The following is a 26,835-nucleotide window of genomic DNA, read 5'->3' as shown; positions in this document are numbered from 1 at the left end:
AATCACTATAAAAAATGTTTTCCCCATTGCTTCAAAATAATTAAATTATTAATTAAAAAATTAAAATTAAATTAATAATTTTTATTGAATTATTTTGTTCTGATTAGTCCCACAAACAAGTGGTTTTCTTACAACTACACAGCTGTTCAGTCCCAATCCTAAGTTGTGTTGGTGAAGAAATCTAGATGAACTACTTCATTTGCTTTATTGTTTTGGCTATTGATTTGACTCTCTGCAGCAACCTTATGAGCAAGTTACACATACCTGGGCCATGAGGGGGGTTTACTCTGTGTACATTGGACAGCTACCCCAAATCAGTAAATAAATGTTGAAACATATATATATGTTTCAATATGTATTTTTTTTTCATGTCAGATTGAAATTAAATCAGAGGAGTGTTTTAAAAATTTAAATATTTTTAACTTTTATTAAAAAACTATGACCACAGAATTTACAGGATATATTTTATTTTATATTTAATATCACAATTATCACACTTTAATATTGTGTGTATAGTACAGTGTCAGTATTGAAGGAAAAAAAATCCAAAGAATATTTATTATTTAATTAAAGAAATTGTCATCCTGTGCAAACACACAAAGCCACAAACGTTATTTCTGTTGAGGGTAACTGCAGCGGATCCCGTTTGTGGCTTTGTGTCTTTGCACAGAATGACAATTTCTTTAACTGGCGTGCTACCATTACCTGCGAATGGAGTGTGCAGCCAACTTGCTATCCCTCCTCATGCTGCTTCAATGCTTTGGCATATTTTACCTCACAATATGATGTATAAGCTGATAATGATGTTACATGGTGAGCAACGCCCGTTACACTGGTGAGGAAAGCCAGTGCTTATTGCCTGCGAACACTGTACAAACACCACCAGTCCATACAAACTAACAGAATTTCAGTTTTATATACACACATTTGTCAGCCCTCAGCACCCCCCTACTTGGGGCACATCAGGCAACCCTGGTTACTTAATGGGCAATTTGGGAATGTCAATCAACCAAATCTGTCTTTGGACTGTGGGAGGAAATCCGAGTACCCTGAGGTATGGAAACCCACCAAACACAGGGAGAACATACAAACTTCGTGCACATAGACCTGGGGCAGGAATCGAACCCTTGACCCTGGAGGTGCGGGGCGACAGTGCTAACCACTACACCAGTGAGAACTATGACCTTGTGATTTAATAAACAATCATTCTCTCATCTATATATGTGTCTTGATTTATTATTTCCTAATTTAACTTGTAACAAATTGCATCCAGAAAGATTTACAGCAACAGTCAATTAACCAAACACATAAAGTGAATTTAAATACAAAGACTTCAATTTTCTCGTGGAGCACGTGAACACTGAGTAACATCGGAGAGGGTAGAGAGGGTGTTTATGGGAAGTGTAGTTTTTCCATCGTAGTGAGACTACAATCCAAAAACTGAAAGCGTGAAAAAGTATTTGGAATTAATAATGATAATAAAAAAAACGCACAAGCTTAAATTATGGATATAATGGTTATTCCTGAAGTTGAAGAACAAAAATATACATGTACAAAAAAATAATATAACATATAAATAAACAGAGGAACTACTTCCGGCTCCGCCGTGACGTCACAGCCCCTGTACTCTATAACAAAGCCGTGTTCTCTGTTTCCCTTTCGGGCGCTTTTAAGGCGTAAAGCGGTTTTAAGCAGCAGCTTCCCGGCGCCCAGCTGAGACGATCGGTTTAAACAGGTAGTTACAATATAGATATGAGTGATTAGAAATGGTTTTGTGGCACTGTTTAGTTTTCCTGCGGGAGTAAAGTTGTGATCCCGGAGCTGTGAGCCGCTACAACGTGGCCAGTTTGTTTGTTTGTTTGTGTTTGATGTTGTTACATTGTTACGAAGTCCGGCTGCTGTGCAGTACATCGCCTTTATACACCATTTCTACTGCAACTGGCAACGTTTACTAACTCAATAATCAAGTGTCAGTGTGTGTGCTTTGGTGTTAACACTGAAACAGAAAGGTTTAATGTAAGTTTAATATACTGTATCTTACACCTCACTCGTTCCACCAAACAGTAGTATTTTTTAAATCTGTCTAATCCTGGAGACTTTCAGGAAATGCATTAGTATGTTGGTAACAGCTGCATAGCCTGATTTATTATACCTGATTTTTTACCAAAACAAATATCACTTTAAACTGTTTTTTTCTTCGTTTTGTTTTTTATTTTTTAAATGCAGCCTCAGGAAAGGAAAAGAAAAAGATTTAGTCAGTGTTAAAAACAGAGCATGTCTCATATTTAATACCATATATTTATAATTACTTTATTAAAACTAATATCATAGCCCTTAAAACTCTACAAATTTTTTTTGCAGTGTTTAAAAAATAAATAAATGATGGCCCAATTGTTCTTGATGTACTCTTCCTAGGGATTGAAATGATCGCTACCAAACTAGGCCAATATGATCTCAAGACATTGAGGATGCAAAATTACGAAGGGATTTTTGCTATCTCGAATAGTTCAGCTATGGCAAGGACTTAAACTTATGGTGAAAAATGGCTAATAACGTCTTTATTTATATAAAAGCTGGTCACAACACTGTTTACTGTTCCTGTTACACGCTCACAGTGCTATTCATACATCACATTACAAATCTATATGCCCAGTTTCTTTCTGGTGCACCCGGGTGGTGATGGCGCAGGTGCCGATCATCGTGGCTTTGCAACTGTTTCAATGGTATTGACTTCCTGTTGAGTAACATCATAGTGTGATGCTTTTATTTCAGCATTTTATCTCACAAAGTCATGAAAATGAGGACAGAGTTTGGAATCTGCTGCCATTTGGATGCCTGAGCAGCTAATATAACTTCCTTAGTTACATATAATTATACAGTTATACATTACATCATAAAGGCAATGTTATTTTCCCTTTAAATCTCTGTGCTCACTGTCTTTCTAGTGTGCCCATGTGGCGATAACACAAGTGCTTGGGTGCAATAATTGTTGTATTGAAACTATATTTCATCTTGGACACAGCTTTATAATCTGATTCATATTTTTGGCAAATCAAATTTCACCATCATGTTTGGGATTTTATTTTTTACATTTTAATTTGTGAGAATGCTGAACCTGTATGTGTTTCATATCAGGATTACTTGCTGATGCATGATTACGCCAACAGTGCTTCGTCGGTTGGGGAGCGTTTGCTGATATGTTTTAACACACAGTGGAAACCTCGAGAAGCAGTTCCTAGGTGTTAAAGTCCTTATGTGAGCATTTGTCTTTAATTTCTTATCTGCGTCCAAAGGGCATAGACTCCCAGGTAATTTAACAATTTAAGGAAATTCTTTGACACCAATAGCGCCTTTATTTCAGAAGAGTCACAGATCTCTTTATATTTGAGGCCTTGTTTTCATAAATTCTTCAAATTCATCTCAGTACTGAATACCTCAGGTCTACTTTAACTGACAAGCTGTGGCAAGTGCTTACACATGTACTAATATTAATTAGCATTGTGTGTCCACAGTATAAAATCTAAATCTCATTTGGCTTTAACATCATGTCTGATGGCCAAATAGATATTGGTGCATTCTTAAAAAAAAAAAAAAAAAAAAAAAAGTTTAAAGGGAGTTCCTGGGAGGCCAGCGTTTTAGACATGAAACAAGCAGCATTGGGCATGCTAAGAGAACTTTCTATCTTGATGGTATCCAAGCACTAGGGAAATGTTGGGATAATTGCTTCAGTGTAGCAGGGCATTATAGAGAGAAATGTAAAACTGTGTTCATAATCAAAAGTCCCGGTTTCACCCAGTCTTATTTTTGTGGTGTATCTGTAAAGTACAATGCGTCCTCTCCTCCCTTGACCCCTCCTCGTTCAGTGTGTAGCTCTTGCTGGTACTCTATGAACTCCCACTGCTATGCCGTTTGCATACGGTCGTTATTTGTACCTTGTGTTGCTCTCTGTAATGCAAAAGAGGCATGAGAGGTGTGTGTGTCCGTGCAAATGTGTAAAATCATATCATTGAGGCTCATGCCCATGGCCAAGGGGTATTGCCGATACTGGAGGTAAGGTACAGTCTGATTTGAATATCTTAAACGTTAAATCAGGAGTTTGTATGACTTTTCTTTTCGACTTGCATTATTTGGGCCCTAGCTTTTATGCTTTTATTTGCACCGCAGCTGTAGGTGTCATGACCTTCTATTGCACGGGACCGAACGGAATTTGTAAGGATGTTGCGTAATCAGGTGTAACGCGTCTTTTGTTTTGCTTTATCCGCTTTCCCTTTTTAAAAAAAAAATCTTGTTTGGGCAGAGATTCGAATGAAACACTCACTTGTAAAGTATGAAGTATGCTGTGAGCGTTTCTTCACTTTTACAGAATAAATAGATGCCTTTGTTATAATGGTCAGTTAAGGGTAACTTGAAGAAATGTGAAAAGTTTATTTATTTATTTTGTCACACTGTATGTACAGTGTGTATGTATTTTTTAAATAAAAAAAAAACTTTTTCTTTTGTTAATTTAATAAGCATTTTTAAGTCTGTTTCTGCATATCTTTAGTCCTTTCTCAGTGCTATCTAATACTGTATTATAAGAGCTAGTTATCTATAGTATTAGAATAATATGATTTATTTAAGTGCAATTTCTATACCTTATAAGATGAAATGCTTTACATGTGTTTGCTCTTGGGTGTAACTGTACATACCCAGGCTGCAGGGTTTGGTCAAGCTGCGTCTGGTCGGTCTTTTTGCCTTACAAGTGAACACCATCAGTCAGACAAGCTAAGTGCCCAGTGTGCCAGAGGGAAGCAGGAAGTGACCCCTTTAAACCCCAGACTCTACTTCCTCTTCCTCTTCACTTTCCCTTCTTTTTTTCATCAGTATTTTATGATGTCTCTGTGGCATGCAAAGAGATGTACCAGACGTCGGGGTCAGCTTGAGGGTGACATATATATATATATATATATATATATATATATATATATATATATATATATATATATATATATATATATATATATATATATATACACACACACACACTTGCACGCATACACACTCACACTGTCCACAGCTATACTGGAAGCTTGGGGTTGTAATTAATGCAACACACTCCAGATAATCCAGGTGTTACACTTGCTGTAATCAAAACCTCTGTATTGTATATTAGAGGAAGAGAAAATATCCAGGGGGAATTAAAGTTGCAAAAATAAAGTTCTGAATTTTCACTCACATGTGTAAGATATCACATACTTTTTTTTTTTTTTGTGCAAAGTTCACTTACTTGTTTTTGAATTAGACGTGGATGATTACATTTTCTTTCTTTTTTTTTTAAAATCTCAAAAAGTCCTATAAAATGGCAAGAGCATGATCTGCTCAATGTACCGTAACTTTTTTACAGTTCTAGCTGGGATTAGCTTACCAATCACATGGGAACTGCCCAGTTAAAAAAAAACTTTTTTTTTTTTTTTTTTTTTATCATTACGATACCCTGATGCAGATTCAGTGTTTGTTTTCTGAACAAATTTGGCAAATAAATTGGGATGCTGTGCTGCATGCCAGTGTTAATATTTTAGAGTGTACCACCTATAGGATTATAGAGGAACTGCAGGATCCTACCACCTTGAATGCAAACGTATACAGTAAAAAATGATTGTAAGATCTATTTCTGTGTAAAGAAAATTACGTTTGAATATTGCTTTAAGTACTGGTTATGTATTAGAACAAGTTTTTTCTTTAGCTTAGTGCATAACTCATGATTCTGACTGGTACTTGACTTACCAAGGTCAATGCTCTTCTTTTGTTAAGTTTATTTTAACACATTAAATTATTCTATTCCTACTCATGTAGTGTTATTGAGCCAAACTAGGTATTTGAGGTAAGAGGATAAAGACACTTCTGGCTTAAGCTACTTATTTTCAATAAGGCATGTTCCTCGTTCAATTCTAAAGCTTAAAAAAAAAAAAGAAAAAAAAGAAGAACCTCTAAGATCCGTCAGCTAAGATTCCCCCCCAGAATGATCGATGTGTGATTTTTAACTGCATAAAGATTTTCTCTTCTCTGTGTCCTCAGTTAACACTGCATACTAAACCCATCCTTATTAAAATTCCCAGGAACTGTCCTTCAGTTGCACCTCAGTATCAGTTCCACCTTGTGGTTTTTGCCTGCTATTGTTAGTAATGGCTCCCAGGTATGAATAATTTACAGTTGGAGTATGCAAAACTCTCTCAGCCCACACGTTCGGCTCATCAGTGGGTTATTTGACTGAGCGTTAATTTTAACTAGAGATACCTGTCGCAGTCGTAACATCTGGTTTTAGCGTTTGAGGGCCCAATGCTGAGTGTACAGTAGTGGTGTGGGATTTCGGTATGACTAAAAGTTGGGTGTTAAAGTCAAACTGGAACTTTTAATTGTTTTTATAATCCCCTGCTACGCTGATGCACTTATCCTAGTGGTTCATAAGTGCTTGGATACTACTGGGGTAGAAAGTTTTCTCAGTAAGCCAGAGCCAGGATCCTGCATCACGTCTGAAACACTGGCCTCCCAGGAGCTCCTTTAATCCCCCAAACATGTGGAGATGGCTTGGAACGAGATCAGGACATGGCAGTAACTTCTAGCTGAGTTCCTGTAATGTGCAAGTGGTGTTGGTGAATGATTGTGCATACAGTTACTACAGACAGATGCGTCTACTCCACATGTTGGCAACAGATAACTGTCAAGTTTTAAAGATCAGATGTTCCACTTGCTGAATGTTAACAGGAGTGATTGCAGTTAGCTCAGAGCCAGAGACTTGAGAGCTTCTTGCATATATATACTTAATGTTGTGTTTCTTAATTACAGTACATCCTCTGCATGTTCACAGCTGCTATATCATGTTTTTGCAGATTTTGTTCTACAAACATATTCAGATATCTCTCCCTACAGCCACCTTATCTAGAGAATATGGTAGTTTTCATTCAAGTCAGTTTCAATGCTTTGTCGAATTTAACAATAGACCTGTTTACAGAGCAGCTGTACAGAACTCCGGATATAGATTTAAATCTATAATGAGCAAAACAGACACAAGCATAAAACCCTGCGAGAATCCGGACTCGCATGAAGACCGTTCTCTTTTGAGTGACTTCGGGGTAATCGGATTAAAAATCCTTACTGTATCCATGTGTAGTAGAGTATAGACAAACAGGATTTTTTTATTTATTTTTTTAAACCATCGCAAGCATCCTTTCAGGTCTGTGTATGCGAGAGATTTTTCAGGCAACCTTTGGGCTTGTTTTGTTCAAGTGGTGAAATCTGTGTGTCCTGGCAAAAGGCTAAAAAATCCTAAGAGAATGACTTGAATAGGAACAGGAAATGGATAAAGGAAAAAAAAAATCAGTCCAGGTATTGGCAGAGAGTCGGCGTTCTCCTCAATGTGTGCAGTTCACATAGGCCGCATGCATCAGTGCACAATAACTGCACCTGCCAGCTGTTGTTGGCACATCTGCTGGTTTTTCGATCACTTTTACATTAAGTAAACATAAAATATGCTTAATCCCTTGTCATTGAAGCTGTTTTTATTTTCAATTGCAATAATTAGTCTACAGGATTGCACAGCTGAGTGATTTATCCTAATTAATTTGATTTATGATTATGCATAATGCATAAAGGTACAACTGCTATAAATATACTCATGTCTATGATGTGTTGTTATAATGTAATTACATCATTTGGCAGACACCCTTTGAAGAGCGACTTGCATTTTATTTTGTTTCATTATAAATCTGTGCAGTTAAGGGTTAAAGACCTCGCTCAAGATCCCAACAGTGACAACTCGGGACCTTTATCACTATTCCAACACCTTAACCACTGAGCCACCCCTGCTCCAACTAGATGATGATGAAAGAAATGCAAAAACAAAACCAGACCGGCAAAACATGGAGAGCTTGTGAGTTAATCCAGTAGGGGGAAAAAAAAATGAATAAATGGACATCTCATTATAAAATTGCATGCATCCAGTTTCGCCCAAATGAGGATAGGGTTCCATTTTTAATTATTTCTTTAATTGATATAAAGTAACTAAACAATTTTGTCTGGTTTACATTAAAATATGTGTCTGGGTGTGGGTAGAGGAAGAACGAAATATTGCAAATTTTTAATTTATTTTTGTGATATGCAAGCATTGTAACACATCACAGATCTATACACTGCCTGCTCTCCCTAAAAGGTCTCATGCTCTAATATCCTGTTACAACATATTTGCAGAATTCAGCATGGCAGTGCTTCAAAAACATTATGCTCAGTGACATTTATTACTGTCCCCAGTTGCATTAGTTTGTTATTGGGTTAATATCAGTAATATGTCACCCAGTTTATTTATAATAGGATGAGGAGCTTGAGGACCCTCCTTTACTGTGTGTTTTCCCCATATGTGTGCTTGCCTGTTGAGTCTTTTTCACCTCGGTTGTGTTTTGGAAACTTGAAAGTGAGCGTTACTGTAGTTATTTTAATAATCCTTATTTTAAGTCATCTTGAGATGCTCTGATGCCAATGTCTCTCTCCTCCCAGCTTGTCACTTTTTATGTTGATCCTTTCTTTCACATCTCTTTTACTTTTACACCCAAGCAGTGTTGTGGTGTTTTTCCCGAGCGAATCACAGTGCTGTATGTGTTAATTATTGAATTTTTTCAGCTTCCTCACCTGCTGGAAGTGGTGTTTACATGTGAGTTTTTTTTTTTGTTTTTTTTTTTGCATTTTTGTTTATAGTTGTAGTATTTCTAAGGAAATTGGATTAGGCTCCAGGCTTCCCAAGACCCTGTACAGGATATAAGCAGTATAGTTGTTTTTAACTCTTATAACATGGGTGTTTAGCTTTCTAACAGTTCGTTTTGCTGCTGCAGCCTGGAATTTTTCAGATGTTAAACTAAATTACTTGCATGATTAATCAAATTCAAATTTTATTTGTTATTTACACATGATATGCGTCAGTGAAATATTTTTACAACTGCATATTACCTAAAAAAAGGATTCTAAATAAAGAAGATGAAATAAGAATATAATAATAAAAATAAAAATAGAGTATGCAAAGAAAATATTCAAATTAGCAATATAATACAGAGGAACCTCGGATTACAAGCATAATTCGTTCCGGAAATGTAATTTCCGGAAAAGACTTGTAAACCAAATTTTATTTTCCCATAAGAAATAATGGAACCTCAAATTATTCGTTCAACAGCCCCCCCCAAAAAATACATAAAAATAATTAATACAAAATATAAAGTAAAAATAAAACAAATTAACCTGCACTTTACCTTAAAAAAAAAGTAAAAATAAATCTTGGCAGATGAGTGTTTTTGTTTGTGCAGGCAAACGCTCTGTGTTTGTGTCTCTGTGTGTGTGTACACACATTAATAAAGACTGTTTTATCTGAAAAATTAGCAAGGAACATCGCTAGTCACACTCGCGTGAGGGCATACTAACGGAATCACTGCCGAAAAAAAAAAAAAAAAGTCTGCACTTTACCTTTGAAAAGAATCGACAGGCTGCTGAGAGGAAGAGAAAAAATGGAGAGAAAAACTGTTGGCTCAGTTGTGATCACGTGACACTCGGCGTCAAAACAAGAAACGCATGCGTGATACTTGATACTTGGTGCTCGTAAACCAAGACAATGCTCGTTTTTTAATCATTAAAAAAAAAAACTTTGCTTGTCTTGCGGAACACTCGTAAACTGCATTACTCGTAATCTGAGGTTCCACTGTATATGAAATAAGATTATAATAAAAAAGTACAGCATAGAAAATTTTTGCCTGTATGTGCAAGTAATAAAAATAAAAAAAATAGATTTTGGATGTAATTGAAATGTTCAGTTATGTGCATAGCAGCATAACATTGTGCAAAGTATGTGCAGATGAGTTAAATGTGCATTGAAGTACAATATGCTAAGTGGTATACAAGTAGGAGCAGAGTGTTAAGTCCTGTGTGGTGGTGGTATTGAGAGTCTGTATAGCCTGTGGGAAGAAGCTTCTCCTCTCTGTGTTGACCTTTAGGGAGCGGAAGCACTTGTTGTAGATTGAATGCGGGTCAGGGAGCTTGATGCGGTTAATGTGTTCAGCTGATCACATCATTCTCTGAAGAGTTCGTCTGTCCTGCATGGTGCTGTTAGAGGGCAGTCAAAGGTCTCTCAGGCGCCTGAGGTGGTAGAGTCGCTGCTGGGCCTTTTTTTACCACGGTGTTGATATGACCAGACCATGACAAGTCCTGTGTTATGTAATTACGGAGTTATCTGAAGCTGTCCACTCTCTCCACTGGGCTCTCGTTGTTCATGGGGTCTGGTAGTTTTTTCTCCTGCTCAGTACTGAAGTCTGCGATCAGTCCCTTCGTCTTAGTGCTGGGCGATATGGAAAAAATCATATATCACGATATGGATTATTTTATATCACAATAACGATATATACCACCCACAATAAAGTACGTTTTCAGTTATTTTCTGAAAAGTTTGACAAAAATATCATTGCATCCTTTTTTTTTTTTTTTTGCAACTTTATTTTGAAGTGACATTTAACTGAACTATCACAAATGAGAAAAATACATTTTAGTTTAGCAATATAAATGTATCAACTGACAACAGATGTGGTGGAGGTAGAGCTACAGTTGCCTTCACTTTTTTTTTTTTTCACATCATAGTTATTTTATAGAAGTTTGTTTGTTGCGACTCCGGGCATTCATCTTCAACCTCTTGCGTCTTCATCTTTAAGCACTCACGGGTTAACTAGCGTAAAGCATGTCGCTAAAAGTTTCTTTGTGAAAAAGTTCATTTTTATTCTTGATTATCACTTATATAAAGGGTAGAGTATGCATTGCATAGCGACAAGACATTATCATACATTTGTCATAGCCTATTTAATGCAATATTTTCTTTAGTAATTAATAAAATTAGGTTAGAAATGATAGAAGAGAAACAGGACGATAGACACTTTTCTATCGTCCCCACGATATATATCGTCATATCGCCCAGCACTACTTTGTCTTGCTCACGTTCAGGAGAGGGTTGTTTCTTTAGCACTAATTAAAGGAATACTAAATGTAATGCATTCCCACAATGCACTTTGGGCCTTTTTATTAATTTTTGCATCGCCTTCATTGTACAGTACAGTACTTGCTCCCAAAATCTCCAGCTGTCCAGAGTTCTCCTTATTTTTGTTCTGCGTATTCAGGTACCACTTGCGGCACTGACATCGTGTCCAAACAGCAATCTACTTTTGTATTTATGTACGATTGGTTTCCATAATTCGATTTGTGGCTGAACCTAGAAAGATTGAGTTCACTTTTTGCATTAAAAACACTGTTCTCATGTATTGTATCAGATTCATCCTTTGTTTTCAGACACTCCGATATGAATGATGATGCGAAACATACATAGCCAATAATTTTTTTTTTTCATTCCTTGTTTTAATCGTATTGTTATTAAGGGAGGCTCTAAAAAAATCTCCATGCATTGTCTGCTTATTTTGTATTATAATGTAAATAGTCATTAAATAGAGATTGACCAGGAGGGTTAAGTTTATGAACAGTTGTAGCCAAAATTTTTTTTTAATTAGGATGTTTTTATAAAATTGTGATGCTTTTAAGTTGCAATCAGATCGGCACCTAGGTATTGTGATATTGTATTGGTTGGTCCCTGATGATTCCCACCCCTTTTAAATGCATGTAGCCCCAGTCTTAAGCACATTTGAGTTACAATTTTTTGCACATACGAACAACTGTGGTTCTATTTCCGGTTCAATTACGGGGACAAGTTTAGTAAAGTGATTTGTTATATTCTACATTGCATATTTGTGTCAAAGGCGTATAAGATTTACTTTGTTGGACTTAAGAACAAATCTGACTTAGGAACCTGCTCTTAGAACAAAATTTGTTCATAAGTTGGGAACTACAGTATCTGTAGTCATAGTGTTTTGTTATATGCTAATTTGTTTAAAGCTGCTTCTTTGAGATGGGCAATAAAGGACTGGAATGCTGGTTTGTTAGTCAGAATGTATTATTTGTACCCCAATAGATTAAGTCTTTTCCTTTTCTTCCCTCTATAGACACCCTCACCGTTTCCAGTTTAAGCACAGCCATGACAAAGTGGTAAAAGCATCAGGTGTGGGTTTCTGAGGGTTCGGAGAAGATCCCCTTAGGTCGAGTTTGGTCAATCTGTTTTAATGTAAAAGGTGAAGAGAAGTTATTTTCGCGGTCGTTATTAATGGAGTTTTAAGCTGTTAAATGCTGTTTTTTGTCATCTTCCTCCTCCTCAGTCACAATGTTCTTCTTCTGCCTTCTCTGCTACTTTCAGTTTTTGCACCCAGGCTGTGTTCTCTGATCTATTCCAGGCTGAGGTACACTGGGTGATGTGCTAATGATCTGAACGGGTTTTCCTGCTTTCCTTTTGACTCACCTGTTTTTAAAGCTGCCTTTTGCCAGTTGTACGTAAAAGTTTGGACTCCAGGCCTTCTAGACTTTAACAACAACAACTAAACAGAAGAGTGTTTATTTTAAAGTTGCACAATACTACTCTAAAGTTTCTGAGGCAACGTGTGTGTTGTGCAACAGAAGCAGCTGGGTCTCTTCTAGCATATTTCATTTGTTTTTATGGGAAACGCGGTCATCTGAACAGATTCAAGGGAAGGGAGGAACTTTTAGATGACTTGTAAGATTACTGATTCGCCTTGTTTGAGTACGTGTGCTGAACCACAAACTCAGGAGAGAGAGAAAAAAAAACAGCGTTCTCTGTTCACAGACCACTCGCACATGCTTTATTGTAATTCAAGCTCCTTCTTAGAATTTATTGCACATGGTTGCATCTTATGATTGTACAAATCTTTCTGTGCTGACATTTCTCTTTTCTCTACAGAGGACCTTGTGCTGCTCGCATGCTTCACCACTTCCTCATGAAATGTGAAGGCCTTTCCTGATTAGCTAAGCCTTTCTTCTCACACCAGGCCCATGAGGTAACCCAGACAGTGGTTTGTGATGCCCGTGGCAGGGCTGTGATGGGGCAGAGGGTCTCAGGAGTGGTGAAATCTGCTGAGGAGTGCGAGAGGTCTGCACTGGCATTGCAGGTGGCCCTTGTGCCCCTTGGCAGGCACGGACAGGGACACGGAATAGGCCACCCGCTATCACCACGCCTGGAGCTGCTGCTGGACATGCCTCCGGCGGACATTGCCACTCAGCTTGAGCATGCTTGGAACCCTGATGACCGCTCACTCAACCTGTTCATCAAAGATGAGGATCGGCTGACGTTTCATCGTCATCCAGTAGCACAAAGTACAGACTGTGTACGAGGTAAAGTAGGGTTTACTCGTGGCCTGCATGCCTGGACTATCCGGTGGCCCGTGAGGCAACGTGGCACACATGCTATCATTGGTGTCGCTACCTCACGGGCACCGCTTCACGCTATTGGGTACACCGCACTCGTTGGCAGTGATGCAGAATCTTGGGGATGGGACTTGGGGCGGGGGAAACTCTACCATGATAGGAAGAGCCAAACAGGGCCAGCAGCTTCGTATCCAAGCAGCCAGAATGAGGAAGATGAGGACACGTTTTCAGTACCCGAGGAGGTGCTGGTGGTCTTGGACATGGATGAGGGAACACTGGGGTTTTGCGCCAGTGGTCACTTCTTAGGTATAGCCTTTCGCGGCCTGAAGGGGAGAAGCCTGTATCCGATCGTCAGCGCAGTGTGGGGCCACTGTGAGGTCACAATGACGTACATCAATGGACTAGAGCGTAAGTAATAAAATTATTATTATTATTTTTTAAAACCTATTTTCCTTAGAGATAAATTGACAACTATTGCAGAAGAACATATGCTGGGATATAAAGTCAGTTCTGTATGATGAGTAGTTCGTAGTTCTTTTGAAACTTTAGCTATACATTTATCGGTGATTATAAGATGAAAGTTCCTGCTTTTGTTAAAGTTAAATCTATTATCCCTAATGTTCCCATCAGCAGTCTGCGCTCCAACTTGGTTGCTTCCATCCTCTGAGATGCAACCTGGGTTGGTTACAGAATACAGAATACACTGTGTGCCAGCATGGATGAATACTGAATACACCTTCGCAAAAGTCACTTATTCAGAATACATGCTGGAACGTGTGCGGTGTCATGATACAATCTGTGACTGATCCTCTGTTACTGATGCCACTTTGTTTTAGTTTCTTTTTTGTTGTGCTTCTGCGTTCGCAATATGGTAATATACAGGGGGTGCAGTAAGTGTTTATTGCATTGTAAATGACCTTGAACCAAAGTATAGCTATGTCTCTCAAACCCAAACAATATGTTCTCCATAGCCTATCTATTCAAGTATACAGTTTAAAATTCAATCAGACAAGTGTGAAATCCAGTCTGCCGAATACTGACATTCATTAAAACGGCACTATTGAATATTGACAGCCGTAACTTTAATTTAACACCGAACCACTGAAGCCCAAAGGGGCACTGAGGCAAAAAGATTTTGTTAAGCATTGAAAGCTGCTGCCGCACTTAATTACCAAAACGCACACTTTGACGAAACTTTGCAAAAACGTAATTATTTACGTGCATTAGATTACAGAACAAGATTGCCACAGCCTCTGATGTGTTTTTGACCCGTTTTAACTTACTGAACTTACTGAGAAGCTAAGGGGGGTTTTACACTTGCTTCCACTTACCACTTTTGCAATGGCCAGCATTCACATTATTATTATTATTATTATTAATATTATTATTATTTTCTGTACTCGGGTGCACATGCATATTTTCACCCTGATGCAGCAGTAAGCACGTAGTTCACCGTCAAACACAAATGGAAGACGAGAATAAGGAAGACATTCTTCACGCTTTGCCTAATAATATTGATATACCAGAAAAAATGTCGAGACGCTTTCGTGTACCTTCTTACTATCGGCTACGGCTGTCTAGGTCAGAGGCTGAGATTGGTCAGATCATACCACGCTCTTGCTGTCATTGCGTCTGTTGGGTTGGTATAAATACCCAGACACGCGCAGTGCTTTTCGGTAGCGATGGTGAGGGGAATTATATCATCGAGTATTCATACTAAATTCTTTGAACGTGACGTGGATGCGATGATGACCTGCTGCATCCACACCGAAAATGTGCCAAGAACTAGAAGAATGTAACATGAACTTAATGCGGTCTTCTCCAACATGGCATGGACCTACAGCACACCATGGTCATGGCACAAGCCTGTAGAGGTCGTTCCATTACAGAAAGCCATCTCCAACTTTACAATCCCCGTCACGTAGTGGTTGGTATTACTTTACTGAAGTTCATGACAGATGTTGGTAACATCGATAACTGATTAATACACTGTTATTAAGTTAGTGTGACCGAGTGCTAAAGACAAATCACAATTGGTAAGAGAGACCTAGTTCAGTAATGTCTTTGGTTTTCTCAGGCCGCTAAACTAAACAGTGGTGGTGGTGTTTTTTTTTTTTTTTTTTGTTGTTTTTTTCTTGCAGCTGGGCCTTTGCCACTGATGGAACTATGCAGAAGAGCAGCTCGCCAAGCTCTGGGCCGACATCGCATCCACCAGATCCACACACTCCCCTTGCCCCAGACTCTTAAAAATTACCTGCAGTACCAGTGAGAGTCTCGCACACAGCCCTGAACTACAGCACCAGTGACCTCAATGCACAACTTAACATAATACAGACTTTTTTTCTTTTTTTTTTTTAAAGAAAGACTTTATTTACAAAAAGAGCAGTATGTATGTCTTAACCTGCTATCTTATATCACCATGAGTTCGCCTCCCAGTGAACATGGCTTGTTTTGAATCGCACATTGCAATAGCAACCCTAATGTTAGCAAGTGAACTCTGCTAGCTACCGAACCTCAGTTAGCCGCCGCTTGAGGGGGGGAGGGGGTGGCACTGGGTTTAAAGAGCTAACTTGGCTAATGTACTTGATATATTGTGTAATTGACACCAGTGTTATTTGTTACACAGTACGTCGATCCAAAGAGGAAAGAGAAGGGTTAGTGGTGAAGTCGTTTCGTGTGATCAAGTGTGTCTTTGTTTGTCTCTTGGGAGGTCTGTCACTCAGTAAGATCAGGGCACATGGATGCATGTGTGTGCATGCATGAATAGTTGTACTGCGTACATTTAGCTTGGTGCAAATAACACATTTTAACCCCTCCCTCTCTTCAAAACGCGCAGCCTGTTGTAGCGTCTGATTTTTTTTGACCCTGGTGCTACGGACACTCTCTTTAACCACAGGTTTGAGTCAAAAGCGCATTGGAATGCACGTCTTCCGTAGATACTCCTGGTTTTATTTTTGCATCACACTAAATATATTTAATTATAACCAAGTCCTCCATACCATGCACGTAAAACACCAGGCCTTTTTTTTTTGTTTTGTTTTGTCCGAGTGACCACAGTGATTGAGGATATTTTTACATGTCTATGATGTCTGAGTGGTGATTGTGTTCTTTGAAATGGTGCAGATTGTTGTGTGTGAATGATGTGATACATTTTATAGAGTTTTAACCTTCTGAGACGTCCTTGTCCTCAGTGCTCGGGACAGGAAGTGATATATTGTTCCAGCAGGAAGTCCAGGGAAGGCTGTTTATACAGACGGATATAGGAGAAAAACACAAGGAGGAGATGCCGCACTAGCTGTTTACGATGCGTTAACGCGTCCTCCATATTGGAAGGGGCCAGATTTTTATGACGGGACAATGCAGGTTTGCTCTGCTGATGAAATTTACAGCAACCTGCACTATATTACACAAGATTTTATTATTTTTAATTTTCATAGATAAATTCTTAATTTTACGATTCATATTACAGAACATCTGTACACCACAGAGATTTTAAACTTTGCAGATATTTAATGACAATGCTGTACTTCATAATTAACTGTAATTCATAATTAATGATGGTTTAATGTAACGATCCAACGGTATGTATTTTTTCAATTTGCACAACCTTTACCGGCCGTTCGCTGAAACTAACTGTAGTGATCACTACATCGTGATGGAATACAGCTGACAAACACCTACTTGAAATTGGCACCTGAGCTAACGAATAGAACATCTGGTTCTGTAAGTGTTTTTGTGCTGGTTTTATTTTTCAGTAGCTATTGTGTAATCACAGTTCATTTAACCTCACTTGCCTGAAAACCAAATAGAAAAAAAAATCTAATCAAAATAGCTTTTGGTAACAAGCTGAGACAAAAGATTCATTTTTTCCCTCTCTCTCTATATAAATATATTGAGGACAAACAAATTAACAGCACTTTGTCATCTCATTTAATTTTTTTTTTCTTCGTTTTTTCAACCCTCCCTCCATGCAATAATCTCAAGCCAATTTACGCAATCTGAACTGAAAGGCGCCCCCTCCAATATGTCAGGCTTAGCCCACCGAGGCATCTTCCAGTTTCATATCTGTTTTTAAATGTAAATAAAATTCAGAGAAAAACGAACCTGTCTGCTGCATTGTTAACTGATCTTACGCACACACACTCACACACACACACACAGACATCAGTTTTATTCCTGTTTCCATGTTGTGGTTCAGATGATCATGCTGCACAGCCTATAGCATATAGTCATATAACTTTAAGGGAGCCTCTAACCCTGGGAGTCCACCCCCCACCCAGTCCAAAACCCTTACAGATATGTTGTAGAGAGAAATAAAAGGTGTTAATAGTTACTCTCATAACCTTTTTTTTTTTATTCTGTGCAATCAAAAGTCCCAGTTTAACTTGAACTTCCCTCATAAATATACATAGCATTATAAAATGTATGCACAACATTTTGTGACTGTTATCCTTGTTTTCAGATTGGAGCATGCCTAGAAAATTTTCTCTCTTTAGAGAGACTGGATTGTTGCTGTATCTGAGGGTGGACTGTCCTAGAGACGCATAGCTAAGGATTTTGAAATTCCCATTCTTACTGTTAAGGAAAAAAAATCTTAACCTGGTCAAAGCCTTCTGAAAGACACTTTTTGCTATATGAATGAATATTTATTGAATTTTAGTGTATTAATTATAAAATGTGTATTAATTTAGTGTATTAATTATGAAAAATCTTCTGACTTGATCATTCATGCCTCTTGATGTAATATTCCACAAAATGTGCCCGGCACCACTACAGCTGCGTCTGCTTGACTACGGTAGACCTATGGGTCATAAAAAGCTGTAGCTCAGGGCAGGTTCATAAAATTCACAGCTTATGCTGTGAATCTGCGGATCACTACGGGTCGACACCCTTCTCAGCCTGGTAAGCTATATGGTCGCTATATAACCTTATTTTAGACGCTTTTAAACTTCCACCCTTTGATCAAAGCCCAATACATAGATATAAGCCACAACACTGAAGGCTGGCATGACTGTTTAAATGTGTTCAGTGAATTTTTGGAGAATCTTAAGCCTTGGAGAATAATAACCATGTGAGTAAACTATTAGTACCACCTCATTTCAAAAAAACTTGTACATTATGAAAAGGCCTGGAAATAAAACCAAAAAGGTGTCTTCTAAATAATTTTTTAGCTTGTACTATGTTGAAAACTTGTTTTTGTTAGTCTTTCGGCGGCTCCTGTCAAGGGGCTCGCCACAATGGACCATCCCATCCGCACAACACCTTTGGCACAGGTTTGACACCGGATGCCCTTGCTGACGCAGCCCTCACATTTTATTTGTGCTTGGGATAGGCATTGCATTCAGTGGTTGGGAATCAAGCCTGAGACTTCTGCATGGTAGGTGAAAAACCATCATTGCGCCAGTGTATTAAAAACTAACTCATTAATTGATAATTTACCATGTGAATTAAATTTTGTTAAAAAATGCAGTAACTAATATCATAGTGTATAATATTTTATTCTATGTAGTATGTTTAGCAATGTGTAGCATCAACATTTTTTGTTAATAATGCGTCTTAGACATTTGTGCACCCAAGATTTACATTGGTTAAGTTTAGCTAGTGGAAATTTCCTCATTCTTCCATTATGCAAGTCTTCAGCTGCACAATTGTACTAAGGTCTTCATTGCCATATTGTTTACTCCATACTGCAGCACACGTCATCAACTGAAGCAGGCAGACCAGTCTAGCACATGTACTACATGTTTAGCAGCCATGCGCACATAATCTGAGCAGAATGTGGTTTGGGGTTGTCCTGCTGGAAATCATACAGGAATGTCTCTGGGTGGCAGCATATGTTTCTACAAAAAGAACACATTTTTCTGTATTAATGGTGCTGTCACAGCTATGCAATTTACCCATGCCATTATCACTGGCACACCCCCATACTATGACTGATGCTAGCTTTTAGATCTGACACTGATAACAGCTCGGATGATCCTTTTCCTCTTTGGCCCAAAGAACATGACCGCTGTTGTTTCCACAAAACGTGTTACTAGTGTCTCATCTCCGATAAGTCAGAGCCTAGAGAAGCCTTAAGTTGTATTTGTAAATGCAGTGACAAATGATGTTAATGGACAAAGGTTTACCTGAGTGTTCCTGATCCCACATCATGATGTCGGGTAAAGAGGCTTGACGGTTTTAACGATGGTCACTTCTGAAGGATCATAAACACATGTTTAGAAGTGGTTTGTGGCCTCACCGTTGTGCGTTAAGATTTGATGGATTCCTTTGAAGTTCTGAATGTAATCCTGAAAATATTGAATAATTTGCTGGTTTATCTGTTAAATCGTTGAGCCTGAATCATATTTGACCATAGATCCTTGCTCTAGAGGGACTAGGCCTTTGTTTCAATTTGCCTGTATACTATAACGTAATTGATTCACCTGTTGTTTAGCACTTGTTTATCATCACCTTGTAAGTTCCACTGATTGCAATTTTATTAGTCTTAAATTTGACCTGCCCTAACTTTTTTGGAGGATGTTGCATATATACATATTAGATTCACATGGTAAATCATTAAATAATGATTTGTTGTCATTGAGTTTTCAATATAGTACAAAATAAATAAATTGCATAATTTTCATACTGTACCCACTTTTTTGGAATTAGGGTTGTGTACTTGTAGTATTTTTTTATTCGGGTATGTGCTTTGCACTTTTCACTCTTGGTCAACACTAATGTTGCGCGAACCTAGCCATCTTGCACGCTCACGAGGGTCTTGCTTCCTGTTTTCCTTCTCTTGTTTCCTCTTTCTCTTTGACATGAAACAAAATTGGACTTCTTCATTGGAAGTTTTAAAAATGTTGCTAAAATTTTTTTCTTTTCCTTTATTTGAAAAAAATAAAAAAATAATCTTCCTCCTCCTGTGTTGTAAACAGTTACTGACCACAGACTACCATTAGGTGGCGCCATCGTTCAACAAAAGCTAACCACTTGGTTTGCAATACAGGTCAAACCCATCTAGGACAGCATCCCCCACCCCCCCCAAGCGGAGTTAAACTAATGCTAACAATGATGACTACAATAATAACCATAATGAATCAAGAAGGCAAATGTATCCTTTTTTTTTTCCCAAAACAAATCTTTATTTATGGACAGAAAAAATTGTGGCACCGACCACCAAGAAAGAGAGCGACTCTCAACTGGATATACATTAAAAAACAGAATAAAAATATCCTTTCAGTTCTATCGATGACGTCATCTCTTCATCATGGATGTCTCGCACACACAAATGTAACCTGTAACAGTCAATGGACTAGTTCACAAACACAGCTAAGCATCCACATGCTCTTATTCTGCATGATGTGTCATTTTCTCTTTCATCTCCTCCCATTCTTTTACACACAACTATCCTGATGGAGAATATGTGTGTCTGTAAGAAAACATGAGACACATCAGCAGGGTTTATGAAGATGAACTGAGATGCACATGTATACATAGAAAGACAGAATTTGTTTACAAAGGACATTTTTTTTTTATCCATCGTCTTGGGAAAAGAGTGTCCCTGGAAAAGCACGGACAGTGAACGCAGCAACAGCACAGAGAAATGACGACCACCTCAATGACGTTCTCGGAAACGCCAGATTGCATTTTATTGTCAGTACAAACACTACATAAAAATGAATGCTTTATACTGTACACTGATTTTTTTTATTCTTTTTTTTTCCTTCCCTATTTCTTTCTTCTTTTTTGGGGGGTTGGTGTTGCCTGAAGTGCAGGAAAAAAAGGTCACCCACCACCACCAGGGGACAAAACTGTTTCTAATACTTGACCGACAGATGCATCATGTCCAGTGAGTTGAAAAAGGTGGTCTAATATGACAAAGGGACTTTTAAAAACATGCTTTTTATTCGGTGGCCACAGTTTTATTCGCAGGGTGTAAACGTGTTTTATTCTGGAACCTAGAGAGACTTAGGGTTACTAAACATGTGCTACTAGAATGTTCTTAATAAAATCTCTATCCACTGTATCCTTAGCATATGTGAGTGATAAAAGACTTCCTGATATGCTCTTCTAGGAAAATAATCAAGGAGGCTGCGTTAACGTTACCACCCCGAAGTTAAGTTTTTCAAAACAAGCATGTCCTAAAGCCTTGCATTTATCTTGTACTTCGGATCTTGAGTTATTAATAATGATAATAATAATTATTCTTTATTTTTCTGTTAAAAGCTGTCCATACATGCTGTTACAGCATCCCTAAACACCCATTCCCTCACCAGCCTGTCATTTAAAGTGTTTGACAAAAATGCAGCTCGAACGCAAACCCAAACAACAAGCTCACACTGGAGACTCCTTCCATAAATAAGTCACGTCAGTGAACTTCACCTTTTCAGATTACACACATTATGTGCAACATAATGGAGTGCATTCTACAGTACATACAAGTCCTTGTGTAAGTTATCCTGTATTAGAACAAGTGCGAGCTGATGTCATAGAAAATGTATTAATACCTTCTGGCCAATCTGAATAAATAATACAATAACAGTATACTAGAAGTATAAATGTATTTATCACAGGCAAGAAAACGTCCCTTTCCTGAGAAAAGAATGGAAACCACTGGGCCTCATGCAGCAACATTCTCTAAAAAAGGTGTTTTAAATGATGAATCCCACTTGATCCTACCTTGGACAAGCATTAAGGATTAACATGCAATTGGCGTAGGTAACGCCCCTAACCACTTGATGCGGACTGGTGCAGGTGGTGATGTGTGCACAACAGTTGGAGAGATGCCACTAAAGAAAGGTAGGAAAAAGAAGACGAGCTACAGCAGTAGTGAAATCGAAAGGACTTGATGACTAAAGATCTGTGATGCCTGTGAGTGTGGTGTCAGCCAAGGGACACTGGGTTAAAGAAATAAAAAAATGGTTTGATGGAACATATAGTGGGGGCATAACCTCTGTCACCTATGTTAGAGGTTTATAAAGTTGATGTTTTTATTATTTTTTAAATTATTTTTTTTTAATAACAGCTCCACTTGGATTGAGCTTGTGGCAATTTGAAACGGATCAGCATCCATTCGTCAAATCTGTGCAATGTGCCAAAACATGCATTCCGCATAAACCTAGGATGGCTAAAATGGCAACTGAGAACAATCTGTAAACCATTAAAAAAAATTCAGCAGGAAAATATGCAAAGGATTTTTACATTCCTGATTAGGATCAATTAACCAGTAGTAGGATCTCTCACTAATTAAATGAATCTATTATAGTTCCTCTGAAAGCATTTAACAAACTAAATTTGATTGGATGACATAGGCAACGTGGTGGCCTCGCACCTCCAGGGTTGAGGGTTCGATTCCCATGCTGGGTGGGTTTCCCCCGCCGTACAAAGACATGCACAGTAGGCCACATGACATTTCCAAATTCCCCATGGTTTGAGACTGAGTGAGTGAGTGTGCTTGTGTCCTATAATGGGCGTGTACCCCGCCTCCTTCCCTGAGTCCCCCTGAGGGACTGGCTCCAGGCCTCCCGTGACCCTGTACAGGATTAGCAGTATAGAGAGTCAGAGAGAGCGAGAGAGGGCGATTACATGAGGTTTTTTGTGTTTCTCATTTTTAAAACATATGTTTTCGTGCATCAGACAAACCTAAGAGAAGAGCAAAAATAAGAAAACAGTGGTGGATTCCAGAAATGAACAGGTATGAACAAAATAAGAAATCATGGACAAGATAAAAAAAATAATATATTGATATATTGCTTCTCACATGAGGCCCATTGTCACCTTTAGTAAGCTTTTTGTCCTGGTAAGGGATTAAATTCACTGATTTAGAGCTGACTATTAAAGACATTTCAAGACTACAGAACACAGTAGACGATTCCAATATGCTTTGTTTCCAGTAGATCTGCATCACATCTGATCCGGATCGGAGTATTCTACTATCTGGGAAGCTACAAAAAGTCCTTACTGATGTAAAAAAAAAAAAAAAAAGAGAAATGTTACCATCCTGCCCATGCTAGTCACATGTATGCTAGAGATACAGTAAAAATTACGTTACATAGTTTGCTTGATAGTTTTACTCTATTTGACGATATAGGACACAAAAAAAAGTGTCTGGCAATTGTCAATGAAAACGTGTTTACATGTTAATTACTGTACATTACTATTTAGTTCTCAATCAGGAGCTTGGCCAAACAGTGACTGGTTTTCTCCATGTCTCATTAGGAAAGAAGGTAAGAATAACACTTTGATCCTCAAGCGGGAACTGATTTAATGTAATTATGACCAGGATTTAGTTCACAAGAAGGATTCCCTGACAGCACTATCTTCAGCCATGGAGAGGATGGACGGAAGGGGGGTCAGGAACTTTGCAGAGTGATTCCACTTTCCCACTTATCACAAAAGGAGTCAAAATACAGCCAGGAGTCTCTAATAGAAGGTGTGTGTTTGTGTGCATGTTGGTGTGTGTTGTGTTTGTGTTGTGTTTACATGTAAACTAGATTATTTAAAGATCCACTAAGAAAAAATTTCCATTTCAGATGCATAATAATTAACGAACACACCCAGTTCTGTGTGTGTCAGCCCCTTATACACGCTTTAAAGGACCACCTTTAAATGTTTTCCATCATGAGACATTTTATTCAACACTCTATATAGGTAGGTTTAATATAATAATATGATCTAAAGAGCTAAAGATCATGTTATCATATTAAACTTAAAACTACTTACGTAAACTGTTGAATAAATTGTCCCATGATGCCGATGCTGGAAAACATTATATGATTGCTATAAGTACGTTTATTAATGGGTGTCGAAGACAAGTGCTCGTACTCATGTTTTGTCTGGTTCAAATGTATTCATATGGTGCTCATGACTTTACACATCAGCATTAAAGAAAAAAAAATAGACTGTAATTAGATTCCACAGTGCAGCCATGAAGCCAATTAATTAACTTCCTCACCGCTGGCCCGGTTTAATTCTTACACAAATGACAAATCATTATCCGGATTACAATGTGATTTATTGTGTAGCCCAGGTCCAGCAATAGGTGTCTGATTTAATAACTAGCAGCTTCAGAGCAGGAATAGCAGATAGCGGTTATAAAACGAGGGTGACCGAAGAGGCACTCCTGTGATGGAAGCTGTCAGAGTGTGTGGCAGGGTTTGCATCAGAAATCGGAGACATTTCTATCAAATGCGCCTGCTGTGATTGCGTGTCTCCTTTAAGGCTGTTCATAATTTATGCTCGGTACTCAGTTGTCTCAGTAGGCTGAATTATGAAACAATTTCTGATAATCGTTAGCTTGTTTCATCAGTCGCGCATTCATGGCTCATAGGAGTAGCAGCTTCACTTTTATGGAAATGCTAATTAATTAATGAAGTCCGTCTCTCAAGGACAGCTACGTATACATCCAGGACAGAAAACACAACCGGGTTGAAAGCAACAGTGGAAAAAGCGACGGTCGCTGAACATTCTGTACCCATCACTAATTTGGAACACTATCCTGACATGCCATTGGTGGAGCCATGTCCAAGATGCTTTACATCCTGGTGTTATGTTGGTCTAAGGATGGGTCTTGGATAGAAACTTGCCAACATTCAGTGGATTCTGGGATAAATGCTGAATCGTTCAAGATTGAAATGGTGCCCCAACATGACCTGGGTGACTGATGAGCTTCGTGAGTTGCCACTTTATCAGCTAAACCTACCTGTTGGGTATAATTTGTTGAACCAGAGTGACTGATCGTAGCCCATTTCCTGCCCTGAACATTTGTTAGGTCGGTTTAAATGCTTGTAGTCAGTCAAGGTAAATGGACTTGATCTAAAAGCTGATCTGCTAAATACTGAAATTCCTCAGCATTTAAACCCTTTGTTTTGATGATCATATGGATTCTGGATGGAAAAGGGACGGTACTTAACGGATGCCAGTGCCATAACTCACATTCAAAACCAGTCACACAAGCATTTTCAGCAAGAAAACACATTTGATGTTAAACCTTGTCTCCTTGGTAAATGCTTTTAAGTTGGTCTGAATTGCATCTAAACATTAATGCCAAATTTCAACTATTGCCAGTTATTAATGGGACACGCTCAAAAGTTCTCGCTTTGATTATCACCAGCATCTGAATAAGTCTCCGTCCCATCGCTTAAGCTAAAATTTTCTAGTGCCATTTAACCACAAACCTTATTATCATCTTTTCACCTTACTGATCTGTCTTCACTTGTAACATCAGTGAAAAAAAGTAATCGCTAGATCTTTCAGTCACTTTTCCCCAGTTGGCTTAATTTCCCTTCATGGATGTCTTTATTAGGTTAAGCATTTTGTACAGTGGAGATGGGCGGAAAAATTTATTCAGTTACGTATTGCGGTTCTTTTGTGTGGCAAAACTGACTCTAAAAAACTATTGTTTAATACATCTAGGTTTGCATTTGAGGAGGTAAATTATTCCTCTGTAATCCTGCAGGTGGTGCAATCTAAACTATTCACACGTTGGCAGATAGCATCCTGTGTAGTAGTAGGAGTGAATTATTTGTTTATAAGTAAATTTTTTATATAGAAAAACATTTATCTGTTATTACAGAATAATCAGGGCCTCTTTCGAGGGAATCACCCTATGTATATATTACAGAATATATGTCAAAGTATATTTTTTTGCCATAAATACTACACCCTGATTTGTCAGGATTTTGGGGCATTTTTATGAATTTAACCACTGAACCATCTGTTTACATTTTCCCAGACTGCTACATGTATCTGGGTTTGAATAATGACGTAACGAAACATTTTAGGGCCTTCTAGTTGCACTGTAGTTCCTAATACATAAAAGAGTAAGTAAAAAACCTACAACGCTAGACCTGGATGGGCTCATTGACTTTCACTTGAAATGGTCAGTGATGTATAGATGTGGCTAAAACTCACTTTATAAACAAAAGTATACTGTATGGATTCTGACCAATCACATCCATATGCGCTTGTTGAATATCCTGTTCCAGCTTTATTCCCCTTTCGTTGTTGTAATTAGCTCTAGTCTCCATTACAGTCTCTGTAATGATTCTGTGTCCAAATACGTGTGGGCATACACTGTGTATTGTAGCTCTCTGATGTGAAATTTGTTTTCTAAACCACTTAAAATAAATTCACAATTTTCGACGTCATGGCCAATCAGGATTCAGTTCTCTTGTGTTCCAGTCGTGGAAAATTCTTCTGAGTGGATCTCTTTTTTTAAATTTCCTGTTTCTGTATGAAGGCATCCTAAAAATGCCCAGATGTGTGTATGTGTGTGTGTGTGTGTGTGTGTGTGTGTGTGTGTGTGTGTGCGCATGTGATGTTTGTGTGTGAAGGTGTTCTCAGCAGTGCAATGATGCCTTTGGCCAGTGTAGCTTGCTCAGCATTTCTGGCTGTGGTTGCATGCTGGGAATTGGAGCTTCTTCATCATCACTGTCTGATTCACTGCTAGTCATGTCATCATCTTCGTCCTCCTCATCATCCTCCACTTCCTCTTCGGTTAATTCTTCTGCTGGCTGCAGCTCCTCAAAGCTCTTC

The 26,835-nt window shown here is 38.3% G+C and overlaps 2 protein-coding genes across 3 annotated transcripts in view; one reads left to right on the top strand and one right to left on the bottom strand.

Moving 5' to 3' along the window:
* Positions 1-1,628: 1,628 nt before the first annotated feature.
* spsb4b (splA/ryanodine receptor domain and SOCS box containing 4b) lies at positions 1,629-17,446 on the top strand. Of its 2 annotated transcripts, none has more exons than XM_053507070.1 (3): positions 1,629-1,735; positions 12,851-13,722; positions 15,456-17,446. In XM_053507070.1, exons 2-3 carry the CDS (start codon positions 12,990-12,992, stop codon positions 15,581-15,583), a joined length of 861 nt encoding a protein of 286 aa, XP_053363045.1. In that variant the 5' UTR covers positions 1,629-1,735; positions 12,851-12,989; the 3' UTR covers positions 15,584-17,446. The 2 variants fall into 2 exon arrangements, with proteins under 2 accessions (XP_053363045.1, XP_053363044.1); XM_053507069.1 differs by lacking the exon at positions 1,629-1,735 and adding an exon at positions 12,688-12,757.
* Positions 17,447-26,295: 8,849 nt separating this feature from the next.
* clstn2b (calsyntenin 2b) overlaps positions 26,296-26,835 on the bottom strand; it is a 270,776-nt gene continuing 270,236 nt past the window's right edge. The window contains exon 17 of the mRNA XM_053507534.1: positions 26,296-26,831. Within this exon, the coding sequence (XP_053363509.1) occupies positions 26,640-26,831 (192 nt within the window). The 3' untranslated portion in view covers positions 26,296-26,639. The remainder of the gene's footprint in view (positions 26,832-26,835) is intronic.

This window comes from Clarias gariepinus, chromosome 11 (assembly GCF_024256425.1).
Source record: "Clarias gariepinus isolate MV-2021 ecotype Netherlands chromosome 11, CGAR_prim_01v2, whole genome shotgun sequence".
Lineage (NCBI taxonomy): Eukaryota > Metazoa > Chordata > Actinopteri > Siluriformes > Clariidae > Clarias > Clarias gariepinus.
Note: the sequence above shows the minus strand (reverse complement) of the source record. Positions and strands in the feature narration are given on the sequence as shown.

What these genes read in the sequence shown, in the direction of transcription:
- spsb4b (XM_053507070.1), top strand. Translation starts at nt 12,990, where the DNA reads ATGGGGCAGAGGGTCTCAGGAGTGGTGAAATCTGCTGAGGAGTGCGAG. An exon ending in GTACATCAATGGACTAGAGC is followed by an intron (nt 13,723 to 15,455) that starts GTAAGTAATAAA and finishes TTTTTCTTGCAG; the next exon opens with CTGGGCCTTTGCCACTGATG.